Below are 20,188 nucleotides of genomic sequence, written 5' to 3'. Positions count from 1 at the left end.
CATTTTATTGACTGGTGTCTCTAAAGTAGGCATGGCTCATTTAAATATAGGCAACAGCCGCTGTGCTAATATATACACAAAGTTGGCGAATGTCAACAAACACGGTTTGTGCTATCCGGGATCCGGGATCAAGACAATATTGAATTTGAATGGTTAAGATAAGAGTTAGAGGTTAGATTATGGTGAGTCCCAAAGAACCCGGATTGCACTGACGGAACAAACATCTGAAGATATTTAACTAGTCAAATCAGTTAAAAGAACAAATTCTTATTTACAATGACGGCATTATATATTTTTTTAAATGACAAAACACACATCACGACAAGAGAGACAACACAACATGAGGAGAGACTTAAGACATCGCATGGCAGCAACACAACACAAGTTAGTAGTTAGCTAATACAGTACACACTCCCTTGCATAGTCATACTTCCTGCAGGCTACATAGGTTTAATTATACATGTACAAACCATGACGACGATGGATAAAATGTATGTGCAATATACATTTACAAAAAACAAACTGTCTTGGGCATCCTTCCCTCTGTTGAATTATTCAAAAGGAAATGTCTATGCTGTAATCATAATCTATTCATAACCTTCATCGAAACAGAATTACAGCTTGATTAAATTGAACCACCCGAAAATCCATAATAAGCATTTAATAAACCAAATTGTTTCTTGCTAAAGAGTTAATTCTAAACTATGTGACAGACAGCTGTCATGAGAAAATAAACAAGTTACCAAACTTAAAATACAAATTCCAGTTCTCCATTTATCACCTAACAGTATATTAAACGTGATACATTTTACAGGATGTTTTTCGCCCCTCTAACAAAAAAAAGAATGTGTCTAGTTGTGCACTGTAAGAATACATTTTATATTATAGTTATATGTTCTAAAACATAGACCAGAGCAACATAGCCGTGAACTGCAAAATAAATGCACTTTTTAGAGCATAAAGGCTGCATTTTACTCTGCCATAAATGGGATGATGACGATGATGAAGGCTCAGATGATGCAGTCCATGATGTGAATCTGCAGGCTGTCCAGGTCTGGTAGGATCTCGTTACACTTGGGGCAGACGTGCTCCGGTATATTCCCCTGCTGCTGCCAGTCCCTGGCATCACCACCTATCAGACACACAGTGGTATGGTAACGATATTACCCTTATATACAGTCGTGGCCAAAAGTTTTGAGAATGACAAATATTAATTTTCAAAGTCTGCTGCCTCAGTTTGTATGATGGCAATTTGCATATACTTCAGAATGTTATGAAGAGTGATCAGATGAATTGCAATTAATTGCAAAGTCCCTCTTTGCCATGCAAATGAACTGAATCCCCCCAAAACATTTCCACTGCATTTCAGCCCTGCCACAAAAGGACCAGCTGACATGTCAGTGATTCTCTCGTTAACACAGGTGTGAGTGTTGACGAGGACAAGGCTGGAGATCATTGTCATGCTGATTGAGTTCGAATAACAGACTGGAAGCTTCAAAAGGAGGGTGGTGCTTGGAATCATTGTTCTTCCTCTGTCAACCATGGATACCTGCAAGGAAACACGTGCCGTCATCATTGCTTTGCACAAAAAGGGCTTCAGAGGCAAGGATATTGCTGCCAGTAAGATTCCACCTAAATCAACCATTTATCAGATCATCAAGAACTTCAAGGAGAGCGGTTCAATTGTTGTGAAGAAGGCTTCAGGGCGCCCAAGAAAGTCCAGCAAGCGCCAGGACCGTCTCCTAAAGTTGATTCAGCTGCGGGTTTGCGGCACCACCAGTACAGAGCTTGCTCAGGAATGGCAGCAGGCAGGTGTGAGTGCAGCGAAGACTTTTGGAGGAAGGCCTGGTGTCAAGAAGGGCAGCAAAGAAGACACTTCTCTCCAGGAAAAACATCAGGGACAGACTGATATTCTGCAAAAGGTACAGGAATTAAACTGCTGAGGACTGGGGTAATCCCCTTTCCGATTGTTTGGTGCATCTGGAAAAAAGCTTGTCCGGAGAAGACAAGGTGAGCGCTACCATCAGTCCTGTGTCATGCCAACAGTAAAGCATCCTGAGATCATTCATGTGTGGGGTTGCTTCTCAGCCAAGGGAGTGGGCTCACTCACAATTTTTCCTAAGAACACAGCCATGAATAAAGAATGGTACCAACACATCCTCCGAGAGCAACTTCTCCCAACCATCCAGGAACAGTTTGGTGACGAACAATGCCTTTTCCAGCATGATGGAGCACCTTGCCATAAGGCAAAAGTGATAACTAAGTGGCTTGGGGAACAAAACATCGATATTTTGGGTCCATGGCCAGGAAACTCCCCAGACTTTAATCCCATTGAGAACTTGTGGTCAATCCTCAAGAGGCGGGTGGACAAACAAAAACCCACAAATTCTGACAAACTCCAAGCATTGATTATGCAAGAATGGGCTGCCATCAGTCAGGATGTGGCCCAGAAGTTAATTGACAGCATGCCAGGGTGGATTGCAGAGGTCTTGAAAAAGAAGGGTCAACACTGCAAATATTGACTCTTTGCATCAACTTCATGTAATTGTCAATAAAAGCCTTTGACACTTATGAAATGCTTGTAATTATACTTCAGTATTCCATAGTAACATCTGACAAAAATATCTAAAGACACTGAAGCGGCAAACTTTGTGGAAATTCATATTTGTGTCGTTCTGAACTGCACACACACACAGCATAAATTATGTAATTATCATTGTTGTAAATAATTTGAGATGGGATGAGGAGGAGCAGAGTGTTTGTGATAGAATAAATACGAGATAACATTTAATTGGCAGAAAACAATATGATGTGCCCTGGCTTGAGCCCTGCTCTCTCAGCAAGGTGAATGACTTAAAGCAATGTACTGTCCTGTACCTCTGGCTCCCTGCATGTTGCCTCCACGTGGCATGTGTCTTCTCTGCATATCGCTCAGAGATTGCCTACAGAAACCAGTTGTAGTCAGGCGGTGGATCCAAAATGGCAGTGAACGTAACCTAATATGACCAGTCTGTGATCATATTATCAATATGTAATCTGATGCGCACCTGCCCAGTGAGTCCACCTCGTCCTGTAACTGAGTGTTCTGTTTCTTGACAAACTCCAGCTGAGCAAACAGACGTTCCTTCTCCTCGTGAATCTTCTCCCGAGCTGCTCGCTCTGCGTAGAAGTCAGAGGAGTACACCTCCGCCTGGACAAAAAAAAAAGCACACACACACATTATTTAAAATGACACATGCACATATATATTCACAGATGGGGACACACAAAACATTTGTCTATACGTGTCAATGATTACAAGGCGTGGTTGTATTGTTGTACAGATTAATGTGAATGCCATCAACAGAATGTAGTGTATTGGTTAAAAATTTTCATATTCAATGTTCTTTAAAATGTTGTAGGAGGATCACGTGACCCCTGAACGAGATGGCCGCATGAACTAAGAGCTCCGCACAAGTAGTTTCCAATTCCTAATCTTACCTCCACTTTACGTTTAAACTCCTTTAGCTTTAGTCAAAAAGTCATGGCGGTGACATTACAGGTGACATATTTACCTGGACTCGAGCATTAGCGGCGGAAAAAGCTAGCACCATTAGCCAGGAGCAAGAGGACCCCCCCACCACCCTCCCAGGCCCAACAAATGCCAACCTCGCGCTCTGTCGAAGACCTCCTTTCTGAGCTGAGATCCCAACGTACAGAACTCAACATTAAATTAGATGCCATTAACTCTCAGCTCAGTGCGATAGGGGGCAAGGTGACAATCCTGGAAAATGCTTTGCCTGACATCAACAACAAGAACCATAAACGCGGGGCGCCTGGACGAGGCAGAGGGGCGAATCCTATCCATGGAAAACTTATTGACAGACGCCATGGAAACAATAGCATATGCTAAAAAGAAAATAGAGCATCTGGAAGAGAAAACAGAGGACCTGGAAAACAGGGGGCGAATGAATAATTGTGTTCTATTAAATCTGGGCGAAAAAGAAGAGGGAAACATGCCACTGATCCGCTACCTGCCAGACAAACTTCCAGAGTGGCTCCACCTGTCCACCGACAGGCCCATAGAACTCGAGAGAGCTCACCGAGCACTGAGGCTCCCACCAGCAGCCAGACAACCACCGAGCCCAATCACCATACATTTCCTGAGATTCACCGACAAGGAACGAGTCCTACAGGCGGCGAAAACCAACACCATTACAGTGGGAAACGCCAAACTCACTTTACACCAGGACCTGCCAGCTGGAATACGCCGAAAGCGGCGAGAGTTTGACGAGGTGAAGAAATACTCCATTGACCGAGGCATCTTTAGGGGATTCAAATACCCAAACGAGCTCAGGATTCTTCACCAAGGAGCCCTGCGACACTTCAAAACGCCCGAAGAGGCAAAACGTTTTTTGAAAGACAATCCTGGTCAATGAGAAATGGACCAATGACTAAATGCGATTACTGTTATTACTAAGGCGTTCGACAGGATGGAATGGAGCTTTCTGTTCTCAGTCTTAGAAAAGTTCAATATGGGCCCAAACTTTATTAAATGGATTAAATCACTATACTCTCATCCAAATGCCATGGTGACTACTAACAGACTGAACTCAGAGATTCCCTTTGGGAGGGGACACAAGACAAGGGTACTCGCTGTCCCCCCTGCTCTACTTGTTGGGGGCGGAGCCTCTGGCAGAGTTGATAAGGAGCAATCCAAGTATTATAGGTGTTTCTGCAGGCGGCCTGCAGTACAAGATTTCGCTTTACGCGGATGATGTCTTGCTCTACATATCCAACCCTGAGAAATCCCTCCCATTTCAGACACAATTGCTCAGTATGGCAAGTTCAGGTTATAAGATCAATTTTAACAAATCCACTGTCTGCCCTCTCAATATTACACTCACCAGCTCTATGAAGACACTATGTCCATTCCAATGGAAGACACAGGGGTTTCAATACCTTGGGATCTTTATAACACCAGATCTGAATAGCCTTTTAAAGGAATATTAGCTTCCACTCCTGGATTGAATCGAGAACGATCTCCAAACCTGGATCTCCCTCCCAATTAGCTTAGTAGGAAGAATTAATGTCATCCGTATGAACATCCTTCCTAGACTGAACTATTTATTTCAGATGCTCCCATGCTATCTCCCAGTTTCCTTTTTCAAAACAACTAACCTAAGCATCACCAAATTTATATGGGGCAATAAAAATCCTAGGATCAAGTTTTCCACTCTATCGAAACCTGAATCTAAGGGTGGTCTTGCCCTTCCCTCCCTTCAATTGTACTACTGGTCTGCCCAAATCTGCAACATGCTAACATGGATCACAAACAGACAAGAGTCAAAGTGGATTCAGATAGAAGCCCAATCCTGTGGTTCATTGCCACTAAGCTCAATTATATTCATTAATAACTTTAGTGAAGTGGGGAACATAGCCAAAACCTTTGATTTACAGCACCCTACTAGCGTGGAGGGACTAAGAAATACCTGGGCATTTCCTCCCAAATATGTTGTCACTCGCCTATAGTAGGCAACCCACACTTGCCAAAAGCCCTGAGGGATGCCAACTTTAATCTTTGGCATACTCTAGGAATCAGGACCTTTTCAGACCTATTTAATCAGAAAACCATTACACCTTGAAATCATTTCAAGAGCTCTTCAGTGAATTCAATGTGCCAAGATCCCATTTTTATTATTATTATTATTTTTTTTTAAATATCTTCAAATTAGACATGTCCTTTCCTCATTTACTTCCAAGAGGAGGTTTAGAACTCAGTTGAATTAAGTTGAAACCCTTCTTGTCACAGCACAATCCAGTAAAGGCTTAATATCTTATCTATAGACTCATTTCTGAGAAAGGGGGCTCCTCCTTTACTCCTTTGAAAATAATCTGGGAAAAGGACCTTGGTCTGACTATCAGTGATGAGTTATGGGCGGAGGTTTGCGACAGGGTATACTGCTCCTCTACTAATGTAAAAATGAAAGAATCTAATTACACATTTTTGTACAAATTTTATTACACTCCCTTGAGACTCCATAGAATGAAAACAGACATTTCTCCTAACTGTAAAAGATGTACCTCTGAAAGTGGAACCTATATGCATATATATTTTGGAGCTGTAGAGAGAGTGCCAGATTTTGGCAATCTATACATACTGCTGCACAGAAAATACTAGATGTACAGTTTGATATGACACCGTGTATCTATCTTCTTAATGCCCAGCAGGACTTTGTTCTTGATCCTGACAGAGAACATTTGTTTATGACTATTACGTACTTTGCTAAGAAATGTATTCTTCTATTGTGGGCCTCTAATACCTCTCCTACATTTAAAATGTGGATTGACCAGATTGTTGACTTTCTCCCTCTTGAAAAGCTCACTGATGACCTCCACAAGAGACGGCCCAAGTTTGATAGACTCTGGTCTCCACTACTCAACTATATTTCAAATTGGACAGAGTGAAGGGGGGATTAGGGAAATGAGCAGATACATGTTGTGTAAGGTGCTCTAAAAACTAATTATTTGCTCGTCAACTCAGCTAAGAATCTTGATAGTGCTGCTGCAAGTTTTATATATATATTTCTTTTTTAATAATTATTCTTTGTGTGTGTATGTATATGTGTGTGTATATATATTTTTTTTTTTTATATATTATTATTTTTAATTTTAAAGTCTGTCACATCTGTGAATGTGGAATGTGTTTTGTTGGTTGAATGAAAAACCAGAAAATGTAATACAACTTTAAGTTGATTTTTGTTGTTGTTGTAGAAGTATGGAACAGCCAACCAATAAGCCCCTGGGGGGAAAAAAATACATTTTTTAAACCATAAAGTTAAGAGGGATAATTCATGAAAAATGTCAGTTGTGCAATATCATTTCTCAGAAACAAAACTTGGAATAATGCCAGCAATACAAACACAAAAATTACCCAAGTACATGGCCCAAAAACACTGCTTGGGTGTGCCTCTATAAATTGATCATTTACCCTTGCTTGTGCTATTGTGTTAAGACCACACGTCTCAGAGAAGCCATGAACGGACCCAAATTCTATATTCTGCTTCTTGCTGGTGTCTTGGTCAACGGGCAAGGTAGGCTGTTGTTTTAAGTTGTAGGCTGAATGAAGTGTTCATTTCTTTGTGTAAGAGGTTGGTTATCAGGAAAACATTTATAATTGGCTTACAGCCCAAATACATGAATAGTGAGTAACCAAAATGTCTAGGAGGTGCAGACTACCATTACCATATGATTACGCTTTTTGCACTCAATTTACATAATTGTTTTTACTATTTTTTTTAAACACTTCCTTTAGGCAATGATGCTGTATTACAGTATATGTATTCAGTTATTGTGCCCTTGCTTGTGTGTTGCAGGGAAAATGGGAACGGGATGGGAAAACCAATTTGACCAGCCCTTACATTTTAACTGCCCTTCAAGACAATCCATCTCTTACATAAAAAGGTGAGAAAAGGCACTAAATTTGCCTACTATCAATATTCTACCAAAGTGGAATACCTCATCGTTAGTGCTGTTCTACTTTTCATCACCAATTATGAACAAAATGATCTCATTATGCTGCATAGACCAGTAAGTGCCAGTGTTGTGTTCGAGACCACCTAAAGCGAGACCGATTCAAGACCAAGACTTGAGCAAATCAAGTCCGAGTCAAGACCAAGACCGGAGGGTGGGCGAGACCGAGTCAAGACCAGAAAAATGCGAGTCCAATTCAAGAACATGGTTGTAATTGTGTCAAATCACCACCACAAGAGTTCAAAATGTCCAGTATATCTGTGTTCATATTTCAGAACAACAGATTCTTTAGACATATAGAAAAGTTTTTAAAATGCATGCTGAGAGAAATTAGAGCCGCTCTACAAATATTACTAACTCAAACACATTTGGGAACAATGGCCTTCTAAGCCTTTAGACAAGGGCTAAGGATTTATAAAATAATGATTATATAACATGATAATTATTATTTTCAATTTTTCTAATTTAATCTCTTACATTTTTGTTGGAAAGGAAAGGTTTAACACTAAAAGAGAAAAATCCAGATTGGATATTTTTTCTTTGCTGGTCTCTGGGGAGATCAGAAGCTAGATAAAGGCATATGCCATTCAACTGTTTTATGGCAACATTTTGGAGTGACAGTAGAATCAACCAATCACATTTTCAATTAATGTGTGGGACAGTTTTTACAAAAACTTCTGCCTTCTTGAAGGCCAACAGGTCACTGTGCAATAGCGAGCAGTAGTTTTCACCATGGTCTAGCTTTTGTTGTTGGCTAGTTTGCAGCAGTTAAAACAGGTGTTATCAAAGAGGAGGTTGTTGCTAATTTGTTAGCTTCTCCCTTTTCAAGAAAACGTTCAACAAGTTACGTTTCAAATGATCATCTGGTGAGTGAAACTGTTTTTTATTGCAGTGCGTTTGCTGTAGTTAGTCATCTCTTAGAAAATAACTTGTGTGTGAAACATTGTTGCATTTAAAGTGGAACTGACAGCATTTTAGCAACATGAAATCTTATTCAAATCTGTTCATATACACCCCCAGGAAGAATATTACACACAAAAAACTTTTACAAGCAACCACTTAGATGGTAAATTTCACGTTTTGATAAATTCTTAGAATGTTTGAGAACGACTTATACTAAGGCATCTGTGAAAATGATATAGCAATATTAAGTGGGAAAGAGGCCGTACGTTTGGAAAATAGACACTGCAGTAAATAAAACCAAATAAAAACATCTGTCTTGTCCAGGACCGGAGTCAACACAGACCGGCGCGCTATAGCCAATCAGAGCTACAGTAGGCCTTTATACAAACAAGCCATTTGTCACACAGACCTTCCATCATTCACACTGAACTGGACTGTGTGTTTACAGGAAGTAGGACCTGCCATCATTCACACTGAACTGGACTGTGTGTTTACAGTCAGTAGGACCTGCCATCATTCACACTGAACTGGACTGTGTGTTTACAGGAAGTAGCAACAGTGTGACTTTAGATCATTAGAACACATTCACCAAATGCCACAAAATACACCTGAATGGATTTCTGCAAATATGTAAATACCACAGGAGTCCTGTTACAATTGGGGAACTTTACAGTCCTCTTGATCAAACCACCATGAAAAGGTAGGCTCTCTCCCCCTCAGTTATGCACATCAACAACTAATCCTAGCCAGAGCAAGATGAGCTAAAATCTAACGAAGGAATATTAGATAAACTCTCAAACTTTCAGCTAGTTGGCCGTCAAAATTGCACTGATAAACGATGAGGAATTGTAGCCTCCACGTCCTTCTGCAGCTTGCCTGCCAATGCATGCTTGTCCCAACCAAGCACACACACATCAGTAGGGATTAAGAAGTGAGTATACGCAATGCCCCATACAGCTTATACCTGCACTACACCACTGGCCCTTTGTGTTTTATAAAAAGTCCACCCTCCTAAATGAGTGCACTAGTATTACAGTTGCTGTCCTTTTAGAATCACGAACCTGTCACACACTGAAGACCTATAGGTTCACCACTGTAACCTGTCACACACTGAAGGCCTATAGGTTCACCACTGTAACCTGTCACACACTGAAGACCTATAGGTTCACCACTGTACTAACCTGTCACACACTGAAGACCTATAGGTTCACCACTGTAACCTGTCACACACTGAAGACCTATAGGTTCACCACTGTACTAACCTGTCACACACTGAAGACCTATAGGTTCAACACTGCGCAAATATGTCTATAATAGATATAAAGACTTAAGAGACTGTATTAAAATGTTTCAAGAAAGGCCTGGTGAAGTGGTTTTATGTGGTGACTGAATGGAAGCTGATAGAGTTTTTTACTCTGCTGGTTTCGGGAAGAATAGAATGAGTCCTCACTGTCCTAGACCAAGTACAAATGTATCCGACACCAAGACCGAGACACTCAATATCTGGTCTCGAGTACTACTAGGTGTACTGCACTGCACTGTTGATACTGGGCATATCAACAAATTAAACCTTCAATATATGTTTGTTTTCAAATCAATTCAACCATTAATAGAGCCATGACAATGCACATCTCTCATTTCAGTCAGCATAACAACGCCTATGAAGACCGTTTGTGGGGCTTTGCGTGCAAAGCCACGTTTGTCTCAGAGCCCGAGTGCAGCTGGTCTCCTTACGTAAATGACTTCGACCAGGAGTTCACCTTTGAATGCCCCAAAAACAATGTCCTCACCGGGATGAACAGCTACCATTCCAACCGCCATGAGGACAGAAGGTGAGAAGACCTCACCGTTTACCAGATCCTATGTTCAAATAGTAGTTGTTTATTTTTTTCAAATACTTTGAGAGGTTGATTTAGCCTGCTTGGAGTGCCATATGAGCAGCATTTGCACTTTTGGGACTATTCCATTGGGTCCATCAAATGCAGCTGAAGTATTTGAAAGAAAACAAATATTTGAATCCAGGTTTGACATAATCCTGACTGTGATCAGTGTGTTATACATGTATGATTTCCATCACAGGTGGAAGTTCTACTGCTGTCGAGTCAACAGCTACTGTAACCAGAAGTGTCAGTGGACCCCCTACGTCAACGACTTTGATGAGGTCATGTCTTGGCAAGTCCCAAGCCTGAACTACCTAGTTGGGGCCGGAAGCTACCATTCCAATCCTCATGAGTGAGTACAATGTGTGTGTGATTTTGGTGGGGGGGGGGTTTCAACAACAAGAATGTTTACCTCAAAATGTATTGTGGATTTTCAGAGATCGTCGCTGGAGATACCGGTACTGCACACGGACAAACTGCTGATATTACAGCTGATTATTCCATTCTTGAATAAAGATTGCCTATTGCCTTCTTTCTTGTGTTTCATTTAATTATTTTTTCCCCATTGCATATTCATATCAAGCCACTGAGTCGGAGTAGAAGTAAACAAAAATGTTATTTAAAAATAAAAAGCTGCACCTATTTCACTTTATGAAAATATAAGCTGTTGTTAAACTTTTTTGGGAGGGTACTTAGCCTTCATTTAACTACTGGTTTAACAAAGAAACTTCCTTCACTGACAGTCACTTTTAAGTTGCTGTATAACTCCAAAATGTTCACACAGAGTTCAGTGCAATTCAATTAGAATGTTTGAACCTTTTTCCAAGTGTGAGAACACACACAACTAGATGGAGAACACACACAGAAAACCTACCTGAGCCTGGAACACAGAGATGGTCTCCAGCTCCTTCTCCTTCTGATATATCTCCTGCTTCATAACATCTATCTGCTGTTGCTTAGCAGCCAGGGCCTTCTCTGCTGCGTCCAGTCTGGTCTGCAGGTCTCCCACCTCCTTAGTGACAAGTGGCTGGAGGCCACACAGAGGGCAACGGTCAGATTCATCACATTCACGATGCCATACCATTTTGACAAAGGACAAAACAGTGCAATGTGCCAAACTAGACTGATTTCTGTTTAACAGAGGCTAAGTAGTGTGGTCACCTCTCTGTTCTTGCTCTCTTGCTTCAACTCATTGTAGTCCTCGAATAGCTTGGTGTAGGCATCCTTCAGCTGGGTCAGGTTAGTCCTGAGGAGGGGAGGAGGGGCAATTGACTCATGATGACTAAGGAGTATTTAGATATAGAAACTCATGGCACTGACCAGTGGAAACTGATAGGGGGGAGTGGGATGATTTCAAAAGAGGAGCAGGGAATTTATGTCCCAAGACCCCACCCAAGGGGCCCCAATGCCCAACAGTGTCAGAGGGAGTAGGCATATGTCAGAGAGTGTGCGTGCATGCTTGACTGCCGTCCCACCTCTCCTCTCCAGCCTTCCTCTGCTCTAGCTGGCTCTGGGCCTTCATGCTGTCCACCTGCAGCTTCAGTCTGTCATTCTCACTCTGTACCTCCTGCTTCTCTACCAGCTGGGCTGTCAGAGTCACCACCTCCTGCTCCACATCCCTACATCTACACAGAGAGAGAAATACAGAGAGCGGGATAGAAGCAAAGCGAAAGGGTGGTATTGGGGGAAAGGGAAAGAGCAAAGGTTAGCATAGTTTGCACATTTTCATTGTCTATGTAGCCCTCTCCTCTCCGTCTCTCTCACCTGTCCTGCAGGTTCTTCTTCATGCCCTCTGCCTCGCCCAGTTTGCTCTGAGCCTGCTGTAGCTCATTAAACAGGGTCATCATCTGAGCCTTCAGATCCTCCACCTCTGACGCAGCCTGACACATAACAGACAACAGTCCAACAAACTGACAGTTCTGATCGAGAAGCTAAGGGTTAGGACATTGTAATGGGGAAATGTAAGATGAATAAAGTTAATATCCAGTTAAGAGTAATTAACAATGCTAAGCATATTTATGTTCTCTTTCTGTAATACACATGATTTCCAGTGTTTTATTTGGGAAACTTTCTGGTTGATGGTCACCAGACTTGATACTGAATGTTATGGATTGTTCATATCTGATAGTGATTGACGCCAGACTGGAGGTACGAGGACCGAGGACGCTGATTGTTATTGTATTCTGGGACACTGATTCTGTAGCAGCTGATGTTGTGACTTCCTACAAGCCTCTCGGCAGGTGTTTACAGAACATTGGTGCTGTGAGATTAGAATATAAGGGCCTGCTTCTCTGCTGGAGGTGTCTCCCTGTTGCAACTGTATTAAACCACATTGATTTACTTTATCTGTAACTTCTTTAATTCACCATTACATATTGTACATTAATACATTTCAATCTCATTAACTTCCCTGTTCTTACAGGGTGAGAGACAAGCTCGTACCCAGCCTATCTGTGCATCTACCTTCTCCTTCCCAGAGTTCTGTTGGGGCTCCGCCTCTGGTTCAGTACCACATGCTGTGGTGGCTAGTGCTGGGGAAACCACCTCTGGCAGTAGTGAGGTCTGTGTGGAGCTCTCCGTGTTAGTTTCTTTCTCCTCCAGCTCTGTGATTCTGAAAGACATAGGAACATTAGTCTTCGGTTCCACCCAAACATAAGCCCAGGCAGAAATGCGGCCTACCTGGATTTGGTAGCCTGGAGCTCGATTTGTAGCCATTCCACCCTCTGGGTCTCCTTCCTCAGGGACTGGAGCAGCTGGCTGACAGTCAGCTCCTCAGACTCCTGCCTGGATACACTCATGTCATACCTGGGGTCCCTTTCATTATGATACAGGTCCTTTCCAGTATCCTCTCTCTACACACACCACACACACAGTAGTGCTAAAGTCAGGACACACACCTTTATAATATGGATGGATGGAGTGAGTGAGTGAGTTACTCACAGCAATCCTGATCTCTATGAAGGAGTCGTCCTCTGACCCCTGACCTGTCTTGAGCTGGAGTTCAGAGTTCATGGCCACCAGGTCACTCTTCTCTGCCTGCAGACGCACCAGCTGGGCACGCAGCGCCTCCAGTTCTGCATTCTGATTGGCTGTCTCGGCCTGGAGGTGACACAGCACAGATAAGACAAAAGTCTGCCCAGCATTATATCCATACACACACGTGTGTGTATGTATATACACACATATATATATATATACACAAGAGGTCTGTAATTTTTATCATAGGTACACTTCAACTGTGAGAGACGGAATCTAAAACAAAAATCCAGAAAATCACATTGTATGATTTTTAAGTAATTAATTTGCATTTTATTCCATGACATAAGTATTTGATACATCAGAAAAGCAGAACTTAATATTTGGTACAGAAACCTTTGTTTGCAATTACAGAGATCATACGTTTCCTGTAGTTCTTGACCAGGTTTGCACACACTGCAGCAGGGATTTTGGCCCACTCCTCCATACAGACCTTCTCCAGATCCTTCAGATTTCGGGGCTGTCGCTGGGCAATACAGACTTTCAGCTCCCTCCAAAGATTTTCTATTGGGTTCGGGTCTGGAGACTGGCTAGGCCACTCCAGGACCTTGAGATGCTTCTTACGGAGCCACTCCTTGTTGCCCTGGCTGTGTGTTTTGGGTCGTTGTCATGCTGGAAGACCCAGCCACGACCCATCTTCAATGCTCTTACTGAGGGAAGGAGGTTGTTGGCCAAGATCTCTCGATACATGGCCCCATCCATCCTCCCCTCAATATGGTGCAGTCGTCCTGTCCCCTTTGCAGAAAAGCATCCCCAAAGAATGATGTTTCCACCTCCATGCTTCACGGTTGGGATGGTGTTTTTGGGGTTGTACTCATCCTTCTTCTTCCTCCAAACACGGCGAGTGGAGTTTAGACCAAAACGCTCTATTTTTGTCTCAGAATGATGACATGACCTTCTCCCATTCCTCCTCTGGATCATCCAGATGGTCATTGGCAAACTTCAGACGGGCCTGGACATGCGCTGGCTTGAGCAGGGGGACCTTGCGTGCGCTGCAGGATTTTAATCCATGACGGCGTAGTGTGTTACTAATGGTTTTCTTTGAGATTGTGGTCTCAGCTCTCTTCAGGTCATTGACCAGGTCCTGCCGTGTAGTTCTGGGCTGATCCCTCACCTTCCTCATGATCATTGATGCCCCACAAGGTGAGATCTTGCATGGAGCCCCAGACCGAGGGTGATTGACCGTCATCTTGAACTTCTTCCATTTTCTAATAATTGCGCCAACAGTTGTTGCCTTCTCACCAAGCTGCTTGCCTGTTGTCCTGTAGCCCATCCCAGCCTTGTGCAGGTCTACAATTTGATCCCTGATGTCCTTACACAGCTCTCTGGTCTTGGCCATTGTGGAGAGGTTGGAGTCTGTTTGATTGAGTGTGTGGACAGGTGTCTTTTATACAGGTAACGAGTTCAAACAGGTGCAGTTAATACAGGTAATGAGTGGAGAACAGGAGGGCTTCTTAAAGAAAACCTAACAGGTCTGTGAGAGCCGGATTTCTTACTGGTTGGTAGGTGATCAAATACTTATGTCATGCAATAAAATGCAAATGAATTACTTAAAAATCATACAATGTGATTTTCTGGATTTTTGTTTTAGATTCTGTCTCTCACAGTTGAAGTGTACCTATGATAAAAATTTGGCAGTGTATCAAATACTTGTTCTCCCCACTGTATATATATATAAATAAAAATCAACACTCCATTGTTATTTTCCAAGTCTCTTCTTTTGTTATACAAAATCTAGCTAAAACTACAGACAATCATCCATCCTCCAAACATTAATTTCTCTATTAATAAGCTGAATGTCTGGTCTAACCAGAAAACGAACCTTGTGAACATTAGCCTTCCCTTTCTCTCACCTGTCCCTTCCCTTCTCCCTCCAGCTCCTCCACCTTCATGCTGAGCTCCTGGTTGTGTGAGGAGAGGGCCTCCACACGGCCGCGCGCCTCATCAAGCCTCCCCTCCAGGAACTCCTTCTCCTCCCTCTGCTTATCCCTCCACACAGACAGACCCTCGAAACGCTCCTTCATCGACATGTTAGTCTGCTTCAGCGCCTCTACAGGGGAAGATACACAGAGAGTACATTACTGTAAAACACACAGAAACACACACTGACAGAGCAGTCAATAACATAATCAGCCATTGCAAGACAATCAGAACCTCATATGCCATAACATCCCAATGTCTCCGACCCATACAGTAGATTTTCAATAAGCCTTAAGGCTGAACCACATTCTGGTCCCCTCTCCATGTCTCACCCTTCAGGTCTCGGTTCTCCTGGATGAGGCGGTTCATCTGCTGCAGCGTTTCCTCCAGGGTGCCTGTGGTGGGGCTGTGGCCTGGGTGAGAGCTAGAACCCCGGGAGATGTCCCCGTTCACCATGGGGGAGCTGGACGCCATCACTCTACAGCAAGGTGAGGCGGTGTGGAGACATGCAAGTGGACAATACATTCTCAGACCATGGAATACACTAGAATGAGAATAGGGACTCTTGATTCTAGGGAAGGCCCGTGCTAGGACAATCACGCTATATATTCTCTAGAGCTGCATGCATCAAAACAGCAAACACCACACGCCTTGTCAGAGGTGTGAAGGAATACTATTGCACGATGACTCATGTACACTGGGCAATATCCGTTATTGAATAATCTTATCAGCAGCTGTCATGTGTTAGGCGGGTCCTCACAGTGCCCACCAGAGAGAGGCCAGCAGCCTGCCACTTTGGATGTCATTTAATAAACTGATTGTATATTGTAGCGATGTTAAAGCAACACCTAGGGAACTCTTCAAGCGGTTCGGACCTTTTGGTGTAACGGACCTCTTCGCGTAACTCACGTGTTTCCCTAGCGCTACAGAAAGGATTCAAATAATCAACTAATCATCAAGCTTTGGGCAAAAACCAAAACGTGCACCCCTTTGTGTTCCAAGGATAGAGTTTGGGAAACACTGGTTAAATGTTAAGGCACGTGTCAAACTCATTCCCTGGAGGGCCGATTGTCTGCTGGTTTTCACTTCTCCCTTGTACTTGATGAATTAAGGTCACTGATTAGTTAGGAACTCCCATCACTTGGTTGTAGGTCTTAATTGCACACAAATTGAAAGGAGAAACCAAAAACCAGAAGTCACTCGGCCCTCCATGGAATGAGTTTGACACCCCTGTGTTCATGTTCTAATTTTAAAAATGAATCTCTCCAGAAATAAGACTCTCACTGTTTCCGCCTGTTATAGACCCCCTCAGCTCCCAGCTGTGCCTTGAACACCATATGTGAATTGATTGCCCCCCATCTATCTTCAGAGTTCGTTCTGTTAGGTGACCTAAACTGGGATATGCTTAACACCCCGACCGTCCTACAATCTAAGCTAGATGCCCTCAATCTCACACAAATTATCAAGGAACCCATCAGGTACAACCCTAAATCCGTAAACACAGGCACCCTCATAGATATTATCCTGACCAATTTGCCCTCCAAATACACCTCTGCTGTTTTCAATCAGGATCTCAGCGATCACTGCCTCATTGCCTGCGTCCGCTATGGGTCCGCGGTCAAACGAACACCCCTCATCACTGTCAAACGCTCCCGAAAAACACTCCTGCGGCAGGCCTTTCTAATCGACCTGGACCGGGTATCCTGGAAGGATATTGACCTCATCCCATCAGTAGAGGATGCCTGGTCGTTCTTTAAAAGTAATTTCCTCACCATCTTAAATAAGCATGCCCCTTTCAAAAAATGTAGAACGAAGAACAGATATAGCCCTTGGTTCACTCCAGACCTGACTGCCCTCAACCAGCACAAAAACATCCTGTGGCAGACTGCACTAGCATCGAATAGTCCCTGTGATATGCAACTTTTCAGGGAAGTCAGGAACCAATACACGCAGTCAGTTAGGTAAGCAAAGGCTAGCTTTTTCAAATAGAAATTTGCATCCTGTAGCTCTAACTCCAAAAAGTTCTGGGACACTGTAAAGTCCATTTCCTCCTGGCTACCCCAACCCCGGCCAACCACTCCGCAACCCCCGCAGCTACTTGCCCAAGCCTCCCCAGCTTCTCCTTCACCTAAATCCAGATAACAGATGTTCTGAAAGAGCTGCAAAACCTGGACCTGTACAAATCAGCTGGGCTAGACAATCTGGACCCTCTCTTTCTAAAATTATCCGCTGCCATTGTTGCAACCCCTATTACCGGTCTGTTCAACCTCTCGTATCATCCGAGATTCCTAAAGATTGGAAAGCTGCCGCGGTCATCCCCCTCTTCAAAGGGGGTGACACTCTAGAACCAAACTGTTACAGACCTATATCCATCCTGCCCTGCCTTTCTAAAGTCTTCAAAAGCAAAGTTAACCATTTCGAATCCCATCGTACCTTCTCCGCTATGCAATCCGGTTTCCGAGCTGGTCACGGGTGCACCTCAGCCACGCTCAAGGTACTAAACGGTATCATAACCGTCTTCATCGACCTGGCCAAGGCTTTCGACTCTGTCAATCACCGTATTCTTATCGGCAGACTCAACAGCCTCGGTTTCTCAAATGACTGCCTCGCCTGGTTCACCAACTACTTCTCAGACAGAGTTCAGTGTGTCAAATCAGAGGGCCTGTTGTCTGGACCTCTGGCAGTCTCTATGTGGGTACCAGAGGGTTCAATTCTCGGGCTGACTCTTTTCTCTGTATACATCAACGATGTTGCTCTTGCTGCGGGTGATTCCTTGAGCCACCTCTACGCAGATGACACCATTCTGTATACATCTGGCCCTTCTTTGGACACTGTGTTAACAAACCTTCAAAAGAGGTTCAATGCCATACAACGCTCCTTCCGTGGCCTCCAACTGCTCTTAAACGCTAATAAAAACTAAATGCATGCTTTTCAACTGATCGCTGCCCGCACCCCCCGACTAGATTCACTACTCTGGACAGTTCTGACTTAGGTATTTGTAGTTGTCCACATATTCTAGGTGTCTGGCTAGACTGTAACCTCTCCTTCCAGACTCATTTTAAACATCTCCAATCCAAAATTAAATCTAGAGTCGGCTTCCTACTTCGCAACAAATCCTCCTTCATTCACGCTGCCAAACATACCCTCGTAAAACTAACTATCCTACCGATCCTCGACTTCGGCGATGTAATTTACAAAATAGCCTCCAACACTCTTCTCGGCAAACTGGATGTAGTCTATCACAGTGCCATCCGTTTTGTCACCAAAGCCCCATATACCACCCACCACTACGACCTGTATGCTCTAATCGGCTGGCCCTCACTACATATTCATCGCCAAACCCACTGGCTCCAGGTCATCTATAAGTCTTTGCTAGGTAAAGCCCCGCCTTATCTCAGCTCACTGGTCACCATAACACCCACCTGTAGCACGCGCTCCAGCAGGTAAATCTCACTGGTCATTCCCAAAGCCAACACCCCCTTTGGCCGCCTTTCCTTCCAGTTCTCTGCTGCCAATGACTGGAACAAATTGCAAAAATCGCTGAAGTTGGAGACTTATATCTTCCTCACTTACTGATCGCTGTAGTTGTACACAGCCCATCTGTAAATAGCCCATCCAATCTACCTACCTCATCCCCATATTGTTTTCATTTACTTTTTTGCACACCAGTATTTCTACTTGCACATCATCATCTGCATATCTATCACTCCAGTTTTAATTAGCTAAATTGTAATTACTTCGCTACTATGTCCTATTTGTTGCCTTACCTCCTTACGCCATTTACACACTGTATATAGACTTCTTCTATTGTGTTATTGACTGTACGTTTGTTTATTCCATGTGTAACTCTGTGTTGTTGTTTGTGTCGCACTGCTTTGCGTCATCTTGGCCAGGTCGCAGTTGTAAAATGAGAGCTTGTTCTCAACTGGCCTACCTGGTTAAATAAAAGGTGAAATAAAAAAATGAAATGCAAAATATTTTGCTTTCAAAAACAACTGGGAACTAGGGGAGGGGGACGAGGTCAAATCATGACGCCAGTGATCTTAAGGTTCTGGAATTCGGCGCTCTAGAACGAGGCCCGAGTTCCCAACTTCCCGAATTCTCAGTTGTCATGAAAGCGCTGAAGTCGGAAGATTTTCCAGTCGAGAGTTCCCAGTTGGTTCTGAACGAGGCATAATGTGTTGGCTTTCGCTGGACCTGCGTTTCAGTCCAGTCGGGGCTAACCCCAAAATTCTCTAAAATAACGTGAACGATCAAAACAGGCTAGACTACTGACTCAGAACATGGGTTGACTGGCATCTGTCAAGGCTAACCTCCTTTTCTCCTACTCCTTTCACATTTTACATTCTACCTACCTTCGACAATAAAACAATGTACCATATTTGACTACTTCTTCAGCTAGCTTGGGTAAAAACAAGGTGAGAACGAAATCGTAGTTCCCAAACTGTTAGTGCGTCACATTACACCAGGGCCTAACAAATTAATCGCAATTTCAATACTCACACGTGATTAAAGTACACCTTGAAAGAACTCGAATACTTCTTGTTGAAGATCAAACCTTAACACTTCTGTATCGTTTTCTTCTGACTTGTTATTGGTTTACAGCATTTCCTTGTCTTAACGTCACAATAAAGTGTGTGTAAACATTGTGTCACCTGCGGAAATTATCAAATCTTTAATCAGATGGATGGGCTTACGGTGGTTTTCCTTCAAAAGCTGTAGACGCATCTATATAGTTTGCAAATCAGTGAATATGCTGCGTTAGTGACATCCTCGAACTGGCCTACAGAGCGTACAGAGCAGCTGACGGTGACGTCATTGACTGCAATTCCAGCGGGTTTTCCCTTTGGGAGTGACCTTGCACTTTTGGGAAAGGAGTGACATTTGCCTGGTAAACCCATTACATATGAGATCAGAAAGCCGACTCCTCAATCATT

General features: G+C 43.3%; 2 protein-coding genes across 5 annotated transcripts; one reads left to right on the top strand and one right to left on the bottom strand.

The window, feature by feature from the left end:
- Positions 1–434: 434 nt before the first annotated feature.
- LOC120031770 (optineurin-like) lies at positions 435–19,883 on the bottom strand. 4 transcript variants are annotated; one of them, XM_038977583.1, is made up of 13 exons: positions 19,755–19,883; positions 15,584–15,729; positions 15,185–15,381; positions 13,236–13,394; positions 12,975–13,147; positions 12,759–12,906; positions 12,060–12,175; positions 11,771–11,920; positions 11,457–11,541; positions 11,170–11,322; positions 3,048–3,190; positions 2,878–2,942; positions 435–1,132 (listed from the first exon to the last, which is right to left on the bottom strand). In XM_038977583.1, exons 2-13 carry the CDS (start codon positions 15,723–15,725, stop codon positions 1,011–1,013), a joined length of 1,653 nt encoding a protein of 550 aa, XP_038833511.1. In that variant the 5' UTR covers positions 15,726–15,729; positions 19,755–19,883; the 3' UTR covers positions 435–1,010. The 4 variants fall into 4 exon arrangements, with proteins under 4 accessions (XP_038833511.1, XP_038833510.1, XP_038833512.1 ...); XM_038977582.1 differs by having other exon boundaries at positions 15,584–15,795; positions 19,755–19,882; XM_038977584.1 differs by lacking the exon at positions 19,755–19,883 and adding an exon at positions 18,674–18,729.
- LOC120031771 (hemagglutinin/amebocyte aggregation factor-like) lies at positions 6,967–10,795 on the top strand. The gene is made up of 5 exons (XM_038977586.1): positions 6,967–7,073; positions 7,356–7,443; positions 10,059–10,247; positions 10,495–10,647; positions 10,733–10,795. The coding sequence occupies exons 1-5, from the start codon at positions 7,016–7,018 to the stop codon at positions 10,776–10,778; spliced, it is 534 nt and encodes a 177-aa protein (XP_038833514.1). The 5' UTR covers positions 6,967–7,015; the 3' UTR covers positions 10,779–10,795.
- Positions 19,884–20,188: the final 305 nt, after the last annotated feature.

This window comes from Salvelinus namaycush, chromosome 38 (assembly GCF_016432855.1).
Source record: "Salvelinus namaycush isolate Seneca chromosome 38, SaNama_1.0, whole genome shotgun sequence".
NCBI classification, from domain to species: Eukaryota; Metazoa; Chordata; class Actinopteri; order Salmoniformes; family Salmonidae; genus Salvelinus; species Salvelinus namaycush.
The sequence above is the reverse complement of the archived record's forward strand: the minus strand, read 5'-3'. Positions and strand labels throughout refer to the sequence as shown.

What these genes read in the sequence shown, in the direction of transcription:
- LOC120031770 (XM_038977582.1), bottom strand. Translation starts at nt 15,776, where the DNA reads ATGTATTGTCCACTTGCATGTCTCCACACCGCCTCACCTTGCTGTAGA. An exon ending in AAGAGAGCAAGAACAGAGAG is followed by an intron (nt 11,323 to 11,456) that starts GTGACCACACTA and finishes TGTGGCCTCCAG; the next exon opens with CCACTTGTCACTAAGGAGGT. An exon ending in CAACATGCAGGGAGCCAGAG is followed by an intron (nt 1,133 to 2,877) that starts GTACAGGACAGT and finishes TGTGTCTGATAG; the next exon opens with GTGGTGATGCCAGGGACTGG.
- LOC120031771 (XM_038977586.1), top strand. Translation starts at nt 7,016, where the DNA reads ATGAACGGACCCAAATTCTATATTCTGCTTCTTGCTGGTGTCTTGGTC. An exon ending in TCCATCTCTTACATAAAAAG is followed by an intron (nt 7,444 to 10,058) that starts GTGAGAAAAGGC and finishes CTCTCATTTCAG; the next exon opens with TCAGCATAACAACGCCTATG. An exon ending in AACCGCCATGAGGACAGAAG is followed by an intron (nt 10,248 to 10,494) that starts GTGAGAAGACCT and finishes TTTCCATCACAG; the next exon opens with GTGGAAGTTCTACTGCTGTC.